This window comes from Anguilla rostrata, chromosome 10 (assembly GCF_018555375.3).
Source record: "Anguilla rostrata isolate EN2019 chromosome 10, ASM1855537v3, whole genome shotgun sequence".
In the NCBI taxonomy this organism is placed as follows: Eukaryota; Metazoa; Chordata; class Actinopteri; order Anguilliformes; family Anguillidae; genus Anguilla; species Anguilla rostrata.
In genome coordinates this window covers 25,833,993-25,854,247 of record NC_057942.1, presented here as the reverse complement: position 1 = coordinate 25,854,247, position 20,255 = coordinate 25,833,993, and the positions used below count along the sequence as shown (strand labels likewise).

The window sequence follows — 20,255 nt, the reverse complement described above, 5'->3', positions numbered from 1 at the left end:
TATTTTCAGCAGTAATACTTACATATCAAGGATGAAATCTTACCTGTGTTCAATAGGGATCAATGCGGTTATTCTCCTCTTCTGACTTTCTCCAGAAAACAATATCAGCCAGGTCTACCAGCAAATGTATGCCTTAGCCATGCTCAGAAGTTCTCAATAATAATAATATTTTCTAAATTAAAGCCGCAAGCGGCGTTGGGAGGGGTCTCGGCATTGGCAATATTGCTCCCTCTACGGAACGATTTTAAAATGGTTGTGTCCTCATAATCATATACCTTCACCCAACATATCTACTGAATATCATAATGATTTTATAAAATATTGATGACTTATGACCAATTTTGTTCTAAGAGACGCTGTCGGATTACTTAAGCCGCGTTTCCACCAAAAGTACCCGGAACCTTTAGTCCCAGGAACTACTTTTCAAGGAACTAAAAGGTTCCTTCAGCCCATGGTTGTCTGCGTTTCCACCGCGGTCTAAAGTCCCGCGAAGATTAGGCAAATTAGCCCACTGACGTATGAAAAAGCGACGTTGTCGTCGGTCCATCTGTCCTATGATTTCTTCTGTAACCCCATACTACCACCGAAGTAGCCTACATTATTTTCTAATAACCGGGACAGCCCGGAGGGGCTTATTCCACTTATATACAACGGGTTACCAACAATGATTATATATGGTTACTTTTGTATTTATTTTTTTATCGATTTAATCACCTGAAATTGAAATATTCTTCTGCAGCCGTTTGGGCATATTTTACCATTGTCAAGCAAAACTGTCGTTGGTAGTTGAACTTGGACCGTTGTTATGCAAAAAATTGGATATAACAGGCCAATAGTCAGATTGTAACTGTTTTATATATCCTCTCAAACACATTCATTATGTTTTTATGCGAACATTCACTTTCATGTCTTGACATCCGAAGCGACAGAATGCATTCACATTTCCAATATAACTGGCAACAACAGCAGAAAACATGCACACGTTGTAAACAATTTGCTGTTTGATTACTTTCTCATCGTCAATTCCATATAGGCTAATCGCAAAATGACAAGAATAGAACGAAAACTCGGACTTGCGTGAAAATGTAAATTAGTAGTGGTACAGCCACCGTTTGCTTTCCTTCGAAGTTACTGCTAACCGAGCAGCGAAGTGTGCCCTCCAGATGCGAACCATGCACCATAAATTAGTCCATAGTCTTCCTGGTCTTTTTGTGGAATTGAAGAATGGCAGAGTAAAATTACGGCAGTCTGAAAAAGCTAAAGGGACGATTACTAGAATTAAGATGTTTTTTTACCCTGACAAAAAGTGCGGAAGGTGATTTCCAGTTTGCTTTTACTGTATCACCAATGTGAATTACGCAGAACTACCGCATATCTCACATAACTGTATCAAACGTTTTGAGTCAATTACTACGGGCTAACAAAGAAAATCCGGAAGAAAATATTCAGCAACCGAATCAATCCGTTTGAATGTTTTGGTACGTAATATGCGTACGTCCCAGCACGAATGCTTTTTATTTAAAAAAATTATAAAATGAATACTAAAGCAAGAAAAGAACAGAAGACCACACGTTATAATTCCAAGACGTTGGCAGGCTATAACCAAAACTAGGCTACTGCGCCGCATAACATACAAGTTTGATTTGAAGTTATTATGAAAATAAATTGGTTTGCGGCTGCATACTTTTAAACATGGCGGCTGAAAAAAAATGCTGCGAGTACTCGACCAATCAGAAATGTTCAGCGCTGCAAGCTCCACCCAAAAGGTTCCTGTACTTTCGGAAAGTACTACCCCCCGAGCAGGAACTTTTTGGGGGGTAAAATAAAGCCCCCGGAACTAATTTAGACCCTAGTTCCTGCAGTGGAAACGCACTGAGTTCCTCAAAAGGTTTCTAGTTCCGGGGTAAAGTTCCTGCGGTGGAAACGCGGCTTTAGTTGCGTCGCCATGGATGTGTCCTAGCCGCTTGCCGTAAAGGCCTTTACTATGTTGTAACAATTAGATGGCATGTCGTAACACTTAGATGGCCCAGCGTGTATGTAGAGCTGCAGTGCTTCCGCGCCACAACTAAAAAATGCGTCAGACTAGTGTTGTCACAATACCAAAATTTTGACTTTGATACAGATACCAGGTTTAGTATGATACTGAAACGATACTTGAAACTTAAACGATACTGATTCGATACACTGTACCTAACGATACTGAAATTACCTTAATAGATCAGAAACGTAATGTCCACAAGGGTTGACCTCATTTTCGAATTCACGGTTAATTAACCTGGTTTATTAACAACCTTTAAGTTGAAGCCTGTTCAACATATTAATAAGCATAGGCCTATAGTGTTAGAACACTAAACAAATAAAAATATATTAAATATCTTTCAAAAATTAAACAATTGTAAACTAAAGAATCTTTAAACAGGTCTTTCACTTTAAAATAGATCTAAAAACAGCATATTTTAATAACAATACAGCATCTTCCTATAATAAAATATTTCCAAATTAGAACACTACTGCTACTGAAGTGAACAGAGTGGAAGCTTGCACTGTATCACCGAGCCGGAATGCAGAAGCGCATGTCACTTAACTTGGCTACCTTAATTGCTACTGCCATCTAGCGAAGATTCTGACAAATTACACCTTTCATCCTCTCAATCAGTAATGCGGGAGACACATTTCCCCGGCTTTTACATTTGACCTAAAAGTACTGAACGTCGGAAAATTCTAATACTGAACCTTTTTTTTTTTTTCCAAGTACCGAAAAAGTGCTGAAGTTTCGGTATACCACCTCAGAGACAGATAGAATAATAATACATATTTCAAATAATAAACATGATATTGAAAAAAACGAAATAACTCGCCATCCCTGCTACCTGCGTGCTGTGGGCAGAGTACCGCATTATTTATTTAGACATCGGCAGACTACAGCATTAATTGCGTCTTTTGTTTATACTCAATGAGTAATTGCAGCGAGAAACTGTAGACACAAGTTTGTTATATTATGGTAGCAACGGAACGAAGCAGACTATATAGGCTATATTTACCGTCATTGTTTTATTATACCAGCGTGTTTTTGCACATTTGCAGAGAAACTCAATTACTATCAATAAAAATGGTTTAGCTATTTCTCAGCATAAGGACGGATGGGGATGGGACGATATGAAAACAATTTTCAACTGTCCACCAAGGTTTTGGCAATGATCCAGCACTCTCGTCATCACTGTTGCATGCATCACACAAACTATTACACTAACGCTTACATTACAGTGTGAAATATCCACATTATATAATAGCACTAACCTATTTAAAGACACTCAATTTAAAAAATAACGTATATAACCGAAATATTTAGAGCAGTAATACTTACATAGCAATAAGACATTTTATCTGTGTTCAGTAAATAGAGACAGAGACAGTAAATCAATGACACAGTCCTATCCACTTCTGTTTTGCTCCAGAAAACAATGTCAGATAGGTCTATCAGCAAAGATATGGCTTAGCTATGCCCCGAAGTCCTCAATAATAATAGTACTTTCCAAGAAATGACGCAATATCATTGACAACGTTAGGTGCAGCGTCTTTACTGCTACCACAAAGTGAATGGGTAAATGAATGCGATGATAAGAACATTTTCGCTTACGCTCTCCTATAAAACGCTATTCCAAAACCAAAATCAGACATGTCATACATTGTTAGAAAGCTTATACTCTCACCTACTGAATAAAAAGGGCAACAACGCTGTAAACAACAGGTGTGGTATTACGCACAGCTATTTTGGAAGGTACCCAGGCATCACAAATGCGCGTATATTTCACAAACGGATTGTCCAAGACAATATATGACCACTCAGTCTCAAATGGGACATCTCTACGCATAAAACCAATGGTAAGGTTGTATGTTTATTCAATATTTTGTCCCAGATATTGACTGTAGAATAACATGGTATCATTTTTTAAAACTTTGTCTTGTTTATTTCGTTATTCAGTGAGCAGCATTTTTAACTGCCGTATTGGCATTTCTTAGGGCTATTGACGTGTCGGGTTTATCTTGTTGCTATGACGGAATAAGACTTTTGAGTGGTGAAAGAATATTTTTATGAATGCCCAGAAAAATACTATTGTCCATTATGAAGTTCAGACCCTCCCCTCACTGATAAAAACTAGACTCGACGGTCTCGGATTACTTAGTTGCATTGCCATGGATGTGTCCTAGCCGCTTGCCGTAAAGGAGTTTACTAGATGTCGTAACGCTTTAGATGTACAGCCGCACCGCTTCCGCGCCGCAACTAATACAAAAGTCAAAATGGCGGGCAAACAATATGGCGGACATAGGTGGTCCCAATAGCAAAGTTGTAGAGCACATTCAGATGCAGAGGTCGATGAAGTTTTGTGTTGATCTGACTTATGGTGTTGGAATTATGGCCTTTTACGCATGACCCTTTGTTATAGCGCCACCATCTGGCCGACACAGGTCATTTGTAGTGCCTGAGTAGTGGGGGGCCATAGGACCCAACCTACCAAATTTGGTTGGTCTAGGACTTATGGTTGCTGAGCCTCAGACACTTTTAGCAGAGAAAAATAATAGTAGTAATAGTAATAGTAATAGTAATAATAATAATAATAATAATAATCCTAACAGATACAATAGGGTTCCACCAGGTTCGCTGCTTGGACCCCTAAAAATGACGGAACTCATCGATAACGTTTCACCGGGTGCAGTGTCTTTTACTGCAGGGTGTAAAATGAACACCCGCCAACCGCCAAATGTGGGTGATTTTGCGGAGTGGCTGGTAAATTTGTGAGGCTCACACAGTGGCGAATGCCCAAACTTTGTCTGTACTGTGTTATTGCATTATTTACATGGCAGTAACCTGGCAACCCATCTCGCGTCACGGGCCCGAGACAATACTTCAATGAGAAGTGGCGACATGATCAGGTGTTCGAGCCGTCTAGCAAAAAGTATTGCTCCCAGTGCTACTGTCGTATTTAGCCTTTAGTGGCGACTGGTGAGCTGAAAATTGGTGGAGAGCAAAAATTTCCTTCAAACTAATCATTGATCTCAAACTGTTCTACTTAATTTTCAGTGATTAACAAGCATGCAAACGATCTGACTAATCAATTGGAAAGTGACACACAGATTCTTCGCATTGTGTCAGGGAGATTAAATGATAAATGCAATTTAGAAAAATCTGTTTTAATCACTAAGCAGTAGCAGAAACTTCCCCTGATTTTCCTTGAGTGTCAGTACAATTAATCCACAAAATAGGCTGCTCAATACTATCATATATAGCCTGCTCTCCCCAAATAGGCGGTTTTAGCGAGTAGCCTAGCCCTTATAGCCTACATTTATTTTCATTTGCAGTACAAAATTGTGCACATTTTAATCAACATAATTTGCGGATACCTGCACTTCTTTCTCTGCACTCATATTCATGTCAAATATCTGCAATGCGTAGACTGTAAACAATCTTGAAGTGCAGGTTTTGTTTTTGCTGGTTATTCTGTAAACTAACACGGTAGATAAGAGACTGGTGTATCTTGTTTGTTAAGTGCAGACTACTTGGTGATTAAAACGGATTTTCAACGGATAGATTGAATTTATGATTTAATCCCCCTAACACGGTATGAAGACGCTGTATGTTAGGCTACTTGCCATTTGATTGGCACGCTTGATAATGAAGGAAAATTAATGAAAACGGGTTGAGATCAATGATTAGTTTAAAGGAAAGTTTTGCACCCCACCAATTTTCAGCTCAGTCGCCGCTGCTTTAATAGTGATTTTTAAAAAGTGGCTGGTAAAAAAGGTGAGTGGCTGGTAGAAGTTGAGAATCTACCAGACACAGTGGCTAGTGCATAAAAAAGTTAATTTTACACCCTGCCTACTGCTATAACAGACTGAATACGTAAGGTGGCGACACATCGTTAGAAAGCTTATACCGTCTCCGAGTGGATAAAATAATTGACAATCAAGCCAGTTTGTACTAAAAATGCAACAACACCATAAACATCATGTGTGGTATTATGCATAGCTATTTGGCAAGATACCCAGGCATCACAAATGAGTGCATATTTCACAAACGAATTGTCCAAGACAATATATGATCAGTTTCCCTGATCACAGTGAAAGGGTGACTGTGATCTGCAGGTTTAAAAGGATGTGTACAGTTGAGGCCAAAAGTTTACATACACCTAGGCTAAAGATATTCAAACTCAGTTTCACAACTCCACACATTTCATGTTACCATACATTTCTTTTGGCAAGTCAATTAGGGCATCTACTTTGTTCACATCAGAGGTAATTTTAAAACAATCGATTATAGACAGATGTATTTCAGCTTTATTTCAGAATTCCAGTGGGTCAAAAGTTTACAGAGACTAAGTTGACTCTCTTTAAACAGTCTGGAAGAAACCAGAAATTGATGTAATGACTTTTTATAAGCTTCTGATTGGCTAATTGTCACAATTAGGAGTTAATTGGCACCTGTGGCTGTATTTAAGGGCCTACATTTAGAGCCATTGCCTTTTTGGCACAAATTAACTCCCAGGGCTAATCAAACTTTGGTCTGAAAGGTTCAACTGAACCCCAAGTCAACAACAAAGGAACTACTGAAGGAGTTGGAGGCATCATGTACCAAAGTATCTACATCCACCATTAAGAGAATCCTATATCACCATGGCCTGAAAGGCTGTTGCGAAAGGAAGAAGCCCCTACTCCAAGACCGACATAAAAAAGCCAGAATGAAGACCTAGTATTTTGGAGGAGTGTTCTCCGGGTGGATGAAACAAAAATTGAACTGTTTGGCCATAATGATCAGCACTATGTATGGAGCAGAAAGGTTGAGAGTTTTAATCCGAAGAACACCGTCCCAACTGTGATGCATAGGGGTGGCAGCATCATGTTGTGGGGGTGTTTTGCTGGAAAAGGGACTGGTGCACTTCAGAAAATCATGAGGAAGGATGATTAGCTAGAAATACTGAATTAACACAAGACATCAGCTAGAAAGTTAAAACGTGGTCTCAAATGGGTTTTCCAGCAGGACAATGATCCGAAGCATACCTCCAAAGCTTAAAGACAGCAAAGTGAAAGCATTGGAGTGGCCATCACAAAGCCCTGACCGGAATCCCATATAAAAATTTGTGACCGGAATCCCATATAAAACTGAACAGAAAAAGTGTGTTCGAGCAACGTTTGACCCAGTGACAATCTGATATAGTGCATAAAAGCTGAAATAAATCTGTCTCTTAGCTATTATTTTGAAATTACCTCTCATGGAAATAGATACCATAATTGACTTAACACAGGAAATGTATGGTAACATAAAATGTGTGGAGTTGTGAAAAATTGAGTTTGAATGTCTTTTGCCTAGATGTATGTAACCTTTTGGCCACTGTATCTATGAAAAATCCCTTGCTACGTGCTATTAACAAGAAAAAAAAAAGACTCCAATGGGATAAGCACCATCAATAATAGGACCAAGAAAGATTGGGAAAAGGCAGATACAGATCATAGTTGTCGTTACACTATAGTCCTATATATCCTTCAATCACCCTGTTTTTTTCTGTCTTTCTATGTACAGCACATTGAGTTGCACCCGCTGTCGGAAATGTGCTTTATAAATAAAGTTTGATTGATTGACTGATAGTCAGGAAAATTGGTTTTTCTATTTGCATTGATTTCTTCCTGTAGTTGCGGCACAGTTTTATGATGGTTTATTTTGCTAGACACAAGATATTTGTCTCCCAGATGTTCTCCTGTTAACATTTCTGCCCATTAGCTGGACCCTGTACCGAACCCTGCCCCTCAAAATCTTAAAGGGTAACATGCAGGTTACATTTTTTTATGGATTTACAATTCTGGGCTCATGGAAAGAATGATTTGGAAAAAAATATACAATCAAAAGTGGGCATTATAAGCCACGCCCCTTAAAAAATGTCAATATCAGCCAATGATGTAACAAAGGGGAGTCCATTCCATGCCTGACCATACCAGAGTGCAGTAGGTCACTTGTTAGTCAATCCAATCAGTTTAGCCAGTGACTGTCTTAGTTTTCATTTCACAGCTAGCTAGGAAGGTACCTGAACCACTGTGTGCGGGAAGTGCAAAAAAACTCTAGCCTGTTATAGTACGGAGTTCACCCCCTCCCAGGAAAAGTACCTATTTTTGTGTGTGGGTGTGGTTTGTGCTGGTGGGAAGAGGAGACTTTGCTGCTGCATCTGTCACAAAAAACGTGGCAGTCTGCGGTGGGAATTTTAGGGAGGATTTTGTCCCTGGAGATATGATGGAGTTCAGGATGGAATTTCGAAGAAAGGAGCATGTGAGACTGATACCTGGGGTGGTCCCATCTGTTCGCTCGGGTCCTGCAGTTCTATGGACATCAGCAGCCTCTGCCATTGGCGCCGGTGAGAAAATTTCTCACAGAGCTAACACACATTCAGCTCGAAGGAAACGTGAAACATGAAACGCATATGGCAAGTTATTACTACTAGCTAGATAACTACCAAATAAAGGAGCAATGTTTAGTGAATAAATCTTTAGCTTGCTGTTAGCCTAGGAAGCTAGCTACACCAACCAATTGATCAGGCAGCAAATACCGTTAGCCAGAAGTCAAGACATTGTCAGTGAGATAACTTAGGTTTTGAGTGACTTTATAATAACAAACATTTTGGGGATTTCTGACAGCTATTTTCGTGCAATTTAATGGTAAATTTGTTCAGTCAATTAAACTCAGATTGGACATTATTGTCTGGTGGGGACCACATCTGTTCAAATAACCCAATTAGAAAACCAGGGTCAGTTGGTCACATGTTACCACAACTTTTCTATCTCTCCAACTAGTTAACTGGGACGTTACTAGTTAAAAAAATTTTAAATGCAGCCTCTACTGGATATGAACAGTTGTTCATTTTTGCTACTGCTTGATATGTATTAACAATGTTAAGTAGAAGCAACTTTGTCATAGTAAAGTAGCTCTCAGTACTAGTCCTCACCAAGATACCGGTCTAATTCACCACAGGTTCTCCACACACCACAACTTAATCTCTTGCCGTATTTCTCTCACCCTTGCCTGTTCCCGGCACCTTGGGCGTCTTGCAATTATAAGGCTGTGACCCATCATACTGGCAAGAGACTGCATATTAATTCACAGGGTAAACCAACCTAAAAGATTCCCTTAGGCCTCTTTGCAATAGCTCATTGGGAACAGCCTTGCCACAATATGTTTACTTGGCTCCACACATCTAAGCCTAACTTTATCTTTGCCATATTTTAGCAACTTTAGTGCCTATTTTACTTAAAACTACAGGCCAATGGTATTAGGCTACCTGTGGTTAAAAAAAACTTAAGGTAGATGAGATTTCAATCAATTTAATTACCCCTCCACACCTCCCTCCAACCCCCCATTTGCAAAATGATTGGACAGACTTCCAATAATTCCTTTAATTGTAATTAAAGCTATTTTGAGGAAAGTCTTGTCTAAGATTATTTTTAAGCAAAACTTATTTTTGTGTTATTTTAGGTAGAAATTGAAAACAATTTTTTAGACTTTGGTTTATTATTTTAAAAATGCACACAAATTAACAAATTCTATTCTACCTGAAGTCATTTTTTTAAACACAGCTGACCTAATACTTTTGGCCTGTAATGCAGTTTTTGTACATCTTATGACTCAGTAATAAAGGAGTCGTCTTCTGCAGTCATAATTTGTTTATATTCAAACTGTTAAAACAGCACGCGTGCATCGAATCGTGAAGGCTATACTGTGTATTGTACTGAATCGTGAGCTGAGTGCATCATTACATCCACACCCCTACTCTTAACACTAAGCACTTTGCAGAAGGAGGAAAAATCATATGAAAATCCTAATTACATTACAGGCATTTAGCAGACGCTCTTATCCAGAGCGACTTACACAACTTTTACTTAGCACTTTACATTGTATCCATTTATACAGCTGGATATATACTGAAGCAATGCAGGTTAAGTACCTTGCTCAAGGGTACAACGGCAGTGTCCTTACCCGGGATTCGAACCTACGACCTTTCGGTTACAAGCGCAGTTCCTTACCCACTGTGCCACACTCCGTCCTAATATACCACATACAGAAAAACTTAAAATGTCAACAAAAACAGGCTTCAAGATATTAAAACCTCAAAAAAAGGTCAAGTATTGCTGCATGGTACATTCTTTGTGTACAGAAGAAAAACAAAGCTACAGCTAAATTTTCTCCAGAATTAAACTACACTACCAACCTATTCTAATATTAATTTATGAACCAGTGCTGTATTGACACTCATAAGAAGAGCAGATTACAGTACATCTGGGACTTTTATCAGATAGCCCAAGTTAATTAAATTATAATTAAAATTGCTGCCATTTGCCTGCTGTCTCCCTATTACATAGGACAAATCATGTCAGCAATCTGCTCAGAGATGTGCATTACCACCAAGAACTAAAGAGATGATCAGCACACCTTTGTATAGTGATGCAAAATGACAGTTTTTGCATGTGTCATGCCATATCACTATATAAAGGTGTGCTGATCACAGTCTTCAAGTGGTGTGGTAGCACATAACACAAAAGAATAGTCTGATTGCTGATTTGGCCTATGCAAAAAAAACACTGGATTTCTATGTTTGTACTGGAATTAAAAAGACCATAATAAACGATTTTACTAAAATCTGTAACAGGTTCCACAAAATCATAACACTTTGATAAAAAGAAATGACTAGTTATACGCAGAGACACACAGCATAGCATCCAAATCTCAATGAACACAGATTCTATTCAAATGTTTAACACAATCTGTAGTCATCTTCTTAGGTATAAAGTTTTTCCATGTCTGAAGAAAGTAACGTTCTGATTTAGAACCTAACCAACTTAATTCTTCCATAGCTGACATACTGCGTTTATAATCTGAATACAACTTTTTCGTAGCTGGACGCAGATTCTCAAACCAGATGGATTGCAAGTGACTACGTATCTCCCATCCTTTTGAACAGTTCACATTTAACATTCAGCAAAGCATATAAAATTGCTTTCACAGAACTGGTCATTTTGATGACCACTGAGCAGAATATTGCTAATTGCCAACAATCTTTAGCTGGTAATATGTTGTTTGTTATGGGTTTTGTCAACAGATAACAGCAATGTCATTGCCATAATTTTAATTAAACTATTCATATTGCAAGGCTGCACCACTTTAACACAGTTTATTATATCTCCGAAACAGTCACTCATCAGCTTTCAAAGAAAGTTAGTGAAGATTATTTCATCAAAATCTTCCATTCACTATTTTGAGGCAGACCATTGCATACTGTACTTTATTTTTCTGAAATATCTTTTCTTGCAATAAAAATTTCAGTTTTTCAAAACAATGCCCAATCATTTCTGCAGTGTACAATGACATACATCATGTTCAAAATGCTTTCAGCAAGTCATATGTTTAAGGTGTAATAGCATCAAAATGTAGCTCAATTGCCTTTTACTGATACAATCTCTTCCATACAGGCATGAACATTTGAATGCCAATAATGTTTACCACTAAAAACACAACACTTAATCTTTGTGAGAATAATAGGCCTAAATATAATTGAAAACATTTGAAACAAGGAATGATGCACTCTGATTCCATGGGAAACCCCAATAGTTTCCTTTACCCCAAATAAACTTAACTTAAAAATATTTTAAATAAGCAGTTTCCCAAACCAGAAGGGGGGTGATTTATGCAGCAGGTCAATGGAATTCCCCCTGCCCAGACACTTACGAGTTTGTGTGCAGGTACTCAAAGGTGAGTTGCGCTCGGTTTAAGCTGCTGTAGTTTGAGAAGGCCATTATAAGAAATACAACTCTTGGTGGGTGAAACGCTTTAAGATCCTTCCCTTTTAGTTTCAACAGGCTTCTTAATCCAATAGTTTCGGTCCATTTATAATCCAATCATTTGTTTATGGTCCTGATTTTCCTGTAAGTAAAATATGCAAGAGTTGCTCAAGTGTATTTTGTGCATACAGTCAGATCATAAACGAATAAGAATTGACAAGCAACATGCAATTCAACAAAGCCAGGTAAAATGCATTTAACATCTAAAAAGCAATCGAATAAGTGAAACAAAAAGACACTAATGTTGTATATTGCCATGTCCAAATGCAACCTGGATAACTAAATTGAACAACTGGGATTGTATGGCTATGCAGTATTCACGAATATCAGCATACATTTTATAACAAATTGGCAATATATTACATAACTCATTAAAGTCATTCATGGCATTTTGTCTGTTCAGTGAGAACAGGTCGCGCGTCCTCACGTGGAAGGCCCACTCATTGATTATTTTGTAGAAAGCAGACTAGCTACACAATTCACACGACGAAAACAATATGTGATTCCATAACTAACGTTAGCTATTCCATTGGCTACAGAATGAATGGGTGTTTGTGCACTACATGACTAATAACGTTTGCCATCTAATCGTCGCAACCCGTAATGTTCCCATTATTCAGTCACCAACACACTACTGATATTGCAGTTAGCTAGCTAGCCAGATGCTTAACATTTGCTGCTTGTTTAGCACATCCGATGTTTCAGCAAACCTTTTCAACAGCCAGCGATTCCAGTTTGAGGTACTGCTTCCGTCAATCCTCAACTGTTAAAAGACGTAAAACTTTAGGTTTGATCTTTGCGGTTAGATTTTGGAATGAATTTTAACAATTTGAAAGGCCGTGAAAATATCCAATGCACTGCTTCGTTCAGCTACGGAGTTGCGCAGACGCCGTTAGTCAACGGAGGAACAAAAAAGAACTTGATTCACAGAGAGAAATCCCGCCTCCAGCACAGCACGACCACCACGTACACCAATCAGAACTCACCAACAGAGAAAAATACACTGGGCGTGTTTCGAGAAGACGTCGCCCTGCAACTGGCTTGCCTGATTTAGAGGGGAACTGCACCGAAAGATATGTTTCCCCCTATTTTCATACGTTTCCCCGTTATTTCAATAAACTCACCATAAATATGTTCCGCCAAAAAAAAGTTTTATCATGAGCTGTTTTCTAAATAAAGAAATTCCAAGCAATATTCTCTGAAATATTCTCCAGCCTTCATCTTCAACATTCATCCAGCCATTCTCCATCTTCTGTTACTGCAATACCCACAGTTCACAGCTCTACAATTTGATTTGTTGGGCGTTCCCTGGGGTGGAAAAAGGTGGTGTGGCGGATTACCAGGATTATAAAACTGCCGAAACGATGGTGAGTGGTGGGTTACATTCCCAAATAAGGTGCATGTGTATTTGTAGTAACATTGGCCATTTTGTCACCGGTTTTGACAGCGGTTTATACATAGCTCTAAGAGGCTGTGTCAGAAACGGCTATTTGTATGTTAGTTTAATTGGTTTCTTTAGGATGTTATATGACATTCTTATAGACGGTTTCATCAGTGGCACGCGCGTTGCCAAGGTTATGCGCTTGGCCCTAAATTAACTTCCGGTCTGTGTTTGTTTATTATTGGGTTTGTGTTTACTGGCTTAAATGGCACCGATTACAAATGGAGTGAAAGTTAAACTGATGAACAGACTGATGTTGGGCTCAGGTTGTTGTGCTGTGGGGTGCAACCTGACCTCAGGAACAAACTATATTTCGAAAATTACATAATTTAACTTTGTAACCTCACTAGGAAATTGTGAAACGAATTGATGAATCCCTGCGATTATCACAGCTGGTGCTTGCCCGTTGTTACTTCGTATTTTTGAGAAATAACTGGACATCGTTACCTATTAAAATGTAAGTCCTGTAAAAATACACATAATAAACTGTATTTTAAAAAATCAACTTCATACATACACATTTAGTAATACTAATACAGCCTTATTTACTATATCAATTTAAGACAATGAATTATGTAATCGCGACCCATTAAAGTCAATGGCGCAGACTTTGCTTCATAATTTCAAACTGCTTTCCTAACGGCTATTTTGCGTCCTGCGACTTAGGTTACAACAGTGAATATGTACGGATTCCTAGACGTGCTGATGAGAGACGACCCTTTCTCATATTAACCTCCAATATGCAAGACAGGATACTAGCAAATTTATGTCAAGTTCCATTCATTTATATGGGGTGGTCGATACACGTCCCTTAGCAACCAAATGCTAGCGCTGGACCACGTCTGACTTATTTGCTGGCACACAAAAAAACGTGAAAGTACTGAAAAAATAACCACAGGAGGATAACAAGGATATTTTTCCTACATAACTAGGTACAGGTTGTTACCGATATTTCGCCTATTTCATATATAGTTGCGAATCAGTTTACGCTTTCCTGTCTGTCGAACGAAGGTGGTCGAATAGGTGCTCTCACTCTAGCACTTTGTTTCAGGTAACAAACTCATAATAAGCGATAACTAAGCTGACCAGTAACACGCCTGAAATAGTTATGAATTAGCTAACTAAATTGATTGTAGCTTAATTAATTCATTCTAGGTAGCTAGCCACTAGCTAGCTAGCTAAACGTAGCTAACATTTTATAAACTATGCACAGTAACGTTAGCTCAATGCTAGTAGTTCATACGCTTTAGCTACGTTTTTTACTAACGTTATGATACCTGTTTCCAATGACTTGACAGCGTTACATTGCCTGATCATTTTTGTTGTGGTAACCTAGCAAGATGACCCAAACTATAAGAGCCACGATGTTTTCCCATCAATACATGCTATACAAATAAATAACCTACAGTAATTGCATTGGCTACACATGCTGCCCACTAGCCCCAGTTTGTGCTTCTAATCATCGTTTTTAAGCAATATCATAGAAAGAGTGCACTTTTTATACGGGAATGAATGTGCATGTAACCCAGAACAGTTATGGATTATGTAAGGAATGTATGATGCTCAGCAAGGTGCAATACTGTGAACAGTTATCTGTCACTTGATTTTCTGGTAATGTAACATTATCGCATTTCAGTTTGGCCAAGTAACGGTTCTTTTCTTCGACTGGTAACCCCAAATAATACGGGCTAGACATAGTTTTAACTAGCTAGCTAACGTAATTTACTTGTTATTTACTTTGCTTGTTATCAGAAATAGTCTAGAGGGACTCTGTTGTTATTGATTGTTTGCGGAAGTCTGCCGGAAGTCAAGTTAGGGCCAGAACAACGCACATGCGCAGTAACGTTTGTTTATGTTGTTACCGTTGAAACCGTCTATATGACTGCGTAGACAGCAACATTACATATGACGTCACATACTAAAGAACCAACGTTAGCTGCCGGCTAACATTGTTGTGATGACTTAGGCCTCGCCGCTTTTAACTAAGCTGCTTTTGACTAATGTCATAATTAAGTTAAAAGCAGTTTAGTTAAAAACCGCTAAGTTATCACAGTAATGTCAGCTAGCGAGCTAACGCTATTGCTTTAGGATGTATTGTCACACACTAAACAAAAATATAAACGCAACTCTTATTTTTGCAGCCATTTTTAATGCTTTTAAATAATACCTCAAAGAGTTGTTCTATGTGCACAAAGATCTTATTTCTCAGATTTTGCCCACAAATTTGTTTATATCACTGTTAGCTAGCGTTTCTCCTTTGTCAAGATAATCCATTTCCTGCACAGGTGTGGCATATCAAGATGCTGAATAAAAGCCATGATCACTACACAGGTTTCCTTATGATGGGGTCAGTAAAAGGCCACCCTAAAATGTTGAGCTTTTTGTTGTTCAACACCATATCACAGATGCTTTAAGAGTTAAGAGATCATGCAATTGGCATGCTGACTGCAGGAATGTCCTATGGGTGTTCATTTCTCCACCATAAGCCTCGTTTCAGAGATTTTGGAAGTTCGTCCAACAGGCCTCACAACCGCAGACCACGTGTAACCACGCCAGCCCAGGACCGCCACATCCGACTTCTTCACCTGCGGGATCGTCTGAGGCCAGCCACATAGACAGCTGATGAAACAGTTGATTTACACAACCGTAGAATTTCTGCACTGTCAGAAATCGCCTCAGGGAAGCTCATCTGCGTGCTCAACTGGGGTCTTAATTTGTCTGCAGTTCGGCGTCACAATCGACGTGAGTGGGCAAGAGCTCACCTTCGATGGCCACTTCTTCCATGGTCTGCATACTCACCAGACCCATTGAGCATGTTTGGGATGCTCTGGACCGGCGCATACAACAGCGTGTTCCAGTTCCCACCAATATCCAACAGCTTCGTACAGCTACTGAAGAGGAGTGGGACAATATTCCACAGGCTACAATCAACAATTTGATCAATTCAATGCGAAGGAGATGTGTTGCGTTGCATGAGGCAAATGGTGGTCACACAAGATACTGATCGGCATTCTGTTCATTTCATAGTGTCTTTTTTGGGGAATATGTGACTAACAAATGCATATCTGTATCCCCAATCACGTGAAATCAATAGATAAGTGCTTAATGAATCTATTTCAGTTGACTGGTGTACGTTTATTACCTTTGAACTCAATAAAATCTTTGAAATTGATAAGTGTTGCATTTATATTTTTGTTCAGTATATGTAGGGAAGTCAAACGTTCTGCCTGCAATGTAATCAATGGGAGTTCCATGCACAAACATAAAACAAAAATGGCATCTGGGCTCACTTTAACAGTTTTTTTAACAAGGAAATATACAAAATCGGAGTAGACAGTGCAATTAAATTGTTTCAAAAGTGCACTGATAGTTCAGCGATGTTACTTTTTTACTTCAGAAATAAGGAATTATTATGCGAATTTGACTCTGTTTACAAGCATTTGACTCTGTTTACAAGCATTTGTGCCTGCACTTAACGCTTCACCAAAATGAGTGGGGGCATTATGAAAAATCTAACCTCATTGAAGGTATTATTACTCATTTCACCACAAGAAAAACTCACTGTGAAATGTTTATTAATTGGTGAAAAACTGTGCACGTTTTCTGTTGGCTAGGTCACCAGGAAAACTTGTTTGAACAAGATTCTTACATGTATGTCTTCAAGTTCTTATCTACAGTGTGGTATAAACCATTTGAGTTTGGTGTTTTTTTTATTAGGGTGAAAAGGAGGCATGTGCAACCCTCCGGAACCCGAATCCCGAGCAGACAGAATAGTATTCCATAGCTAGCTATGACCTGCTGCCAGTGTAGGCTACGTGTTTTCTGCTGACTAGTTCACCGAAAAAAACTCGTTTGAACAACAATATTTTTACATATATTTTTTCTCCAGGACCATGTCTACAGTATGGTATAAAGGATTTTAGTTTTACGAATGGTTGTTTTTCCCACTGCGCGCAGGAACTGCCACCATGGGCTATGCATGACGAATTGTGGCCACTCACTCACGGACGATCTGAGAGGGACGTTTAGTCGGACGCATGCGCAGGTGGTGCTTCGTCTTTGCATTTCCTAAAATCATCGCATGCGCAGGTGGTGCTAGCGATGCCTTTCATTGCATTTCCTAAAATCATCGCCTAACGTTACTTCAACTAACCTAACATGTTGGCGTTTCACCTACTTTACCTAACTTAGTCAGTGCATACGGATCGCCTACTTTAGTTAACCTAGTTAGCGCAACGCCTTTATCTGTCTGCATCTCCCAAAATCACCACTTCGAACGGCACAAGATTTTTACACACAGCTTCATCGCCTAACGTTAGGCTACTTTAGCTAACCCTAGGCGTTTCGCCTACTTAACCTAGTTAGCGCGTACGGATGCTATCCTGCACGCATGAGTAGGAGCTAAGGACACACCGCTACAACCACCGACACAGATGTATGGACACACGGAGGACAACAAATACGTTACAGAGGTAAGGACATGCCATAGCTACCTAGCTATATAGGACGGGTTCTGGATGGTTTCGTGCTTGTTTTTATTAGGGTGAAAATGGGGACATGACCCTGGTAGATTCCTACGGAGCCCGTCTGGTGACATTTGTGAAAAAAATGTATTCCGTGGCCACGATCAATAATGCGTGGGAACGAGATAATTAATTTGTCGCCATTTGTTGCCAAGTTCCAGATGTGGCGGGATGGTTGTCAGTTTTGGAGTGATTTATTATTTGTGAATAAAAGTAATTAGCCTATACTTAGCCTATATTCAAGAGTATAAACCTATAATTCAACTAGGGCTGCAGCAGTTGTATCCATGGAATCTACTTAAAACGCTGTTTTCTGCTGATCTGAACACGCCAGTGGCTGACACCATGTGTCCCTATATCATTGCGGAAAATAATTTGCCTACCTGACGAAGACCAACATGGTCGAAACGTTGTCACTGCTCACAGATTTAAGTTAAATAAATCAGTTGAAAGCATAATAGCAGTGTGCTGGTATTATTTTCTTATTTTGCATTATTCTTCTCTTTTACCAAGCACCTGTGCTAAATTTTGGATGTGCGTATGCCTTTACGAACCTATATCATTGTGGGACACATATTACAGTCCCTTTGGTATTAGCCTATGCCATGGCGCTATGAAATGCCAATAATAAGGCTACTTATTAGTATTATAGTATTATAGTAGGCTATTAGTATTGAGGGCCCGGAGGAGCTTAACGTCTATGTGAAGCCGGACCTGTCACCGATGGCGATGCTAAATGAAAGACTGGGAGGATCTCTTCCTTAATTACACTCTCAGAGGCGAGCTGGCCACTCTCCGAGCTAGGCTAATAATTCGCCAGGTAAACAGTATAGTTCACATGCCTACCTCGGCAACCCACTGGATATGTAACTGGCTTAGCCCGTCACTAGCAAGTGACTGAAGTATGACATTGTAATTCATTCCCAGATTAAAATAAAACAAAATTAATTCAAACTTGTCCATGTTTGTTTTTGCAAGCGGCTAAAGCAACAATGAACAGTCTCTCCATGGAGATGACTAACAATAATTATTTCGTGGCCACGACTATCTCGTTTTTACAGTCTCTGGTTCCCACGCATTATCTCGTGGCCACGACTTAATTATCTCGTTCCCACGCATTATTAATTCGTGGCCACGTAATATAGGCTATTTTTTCACAAATGTCACCAGACGGGCTCCATAGATTCCAGTCCCAAAGTGCAATGGAATTTTGAAGCCACGGGCCCGCTGTTTGAAACTGAGACATTTTGGCACGTATTGCGTTTTGAGAGTACACTTTTAATGACGCATCCCATAACAATACATTCCAGTAGGCTACATGCGCACCGAATATTTGTTTTACTGTACAAATATCACAAAATATTGGTTCATGTTGTTGAAGGAAAACTGATAACCCCACCCTAAAAGTCCCGCAGGTGATGATGCGTTTCCCTCCAACGACAGTGATTACATGCGAAGGGAAGCGGCTAAATTTCTAAAACTGGAATAGGAAAAAAGAGTTATATTCTGGCAAATTAGCGGTTTATATGTTGTTATTTGACTATACTGTAGCATTTATAACATTATGCATGGAGTGCATTATGCAATAAACTGTCAAAATATGTTTTCCTTATAGATCCCCAAAACAGGTTTGACCTCCCTATCATAGGCTATGTAATGTTGTTAGCTATGCAATTACACTTGACATCACATCCTAAAATTTGGTTTCTCAACGGAGGCGTTCTGCGATTGCAAGGGGGCGCTGGAAGCACGATGGATGAGAGGGGGGCGTTGTGGCCATTACGGGGGGCCTTTGCCCAATATTAACCTCTTATTTCAAAGCCCCTAGTGGTCGGCGTGCCGAGATTGCTGAACTCAGACATTCAGTGCTACTGAAACCAAAGTATGCGATAAAAACAGAAACGCTTTCTTTCAGGTCATTAGTAGACGATACACGACAACTATGCCGAATACGGAGTTTCGCAGCGCCACCATTGTCGCTCTGGTCGTTCATTTAAAATGCACCCCCTCCCTGCAGTCTCTGCAACTACACACCCCCATCCATGACATAATGGATAATATTGTTTATCTGGGCATTCATAAGAATATTCTTTCACGACTCAAAAATCATATTCGGTCATAGCAACAAGATAAACCCAGAAATAGCCTATGCCAAGACAGCAGTGAAAACGCTGCTCACTGAATAACGAAATAAACAAGCCAACCCACTGAGCAAAGATACATCCAAAAGACCCCTTTTCAACGTCATTAGCCCCTTTTCCACTGCAGGGCCGAACGGTTCTGAGCACGGAGAGGAACGGTTCCAATGGTGTTTTCACCTGGAAACGGTTTGGCGCGGAACGATTACAAACCGTGCCCAGCACGATATTTTCAGCACGGTTAGACAACCGTGCTCAGTGCAGCAAAACCGTTCGGGTGGG

The 20,255-nt window shown here is 39.5% G+C and overlaps 1 protein-coding gene across 3 annotated transcripts in view; it reads right to left on the bottom strand.

The window, feature by feature from the left end:
• morc2 (MORC family CW-type zinc finger 2) overlaps positions 1 to 12,792 on the bottom strand; it is a 105,680-nt gene extending 92,888 nt beyond the window's left edge. For 2 of the 3 annotated variants that reach the window (XM_064297637.1, XM_064297638.1), the window contains exons 1-2: positions 12,582 to 12,792; positions 11,759 to 11,953 (exon numbers count right to left, since the gene is read on the bottom strand). In XM_064297637.1, the coding sequence (XP_064153707.1) occupies positions 11,759 to 11,826 (68 nt within the window). In that variant the 5' untranslated portion in view covers positions 11,827 to 11,953; positions 12,582 to 12,792. The remainder of the gene's footprint in view (positions 1 to 11,758; positions 11,954 to 12,581) is intronic. The other variant, XM_064297640.1, reaches the window with a different exon arrangement.
• Positions 12,793 to 20,255: the final 7,463 nt, after the last annotated feature.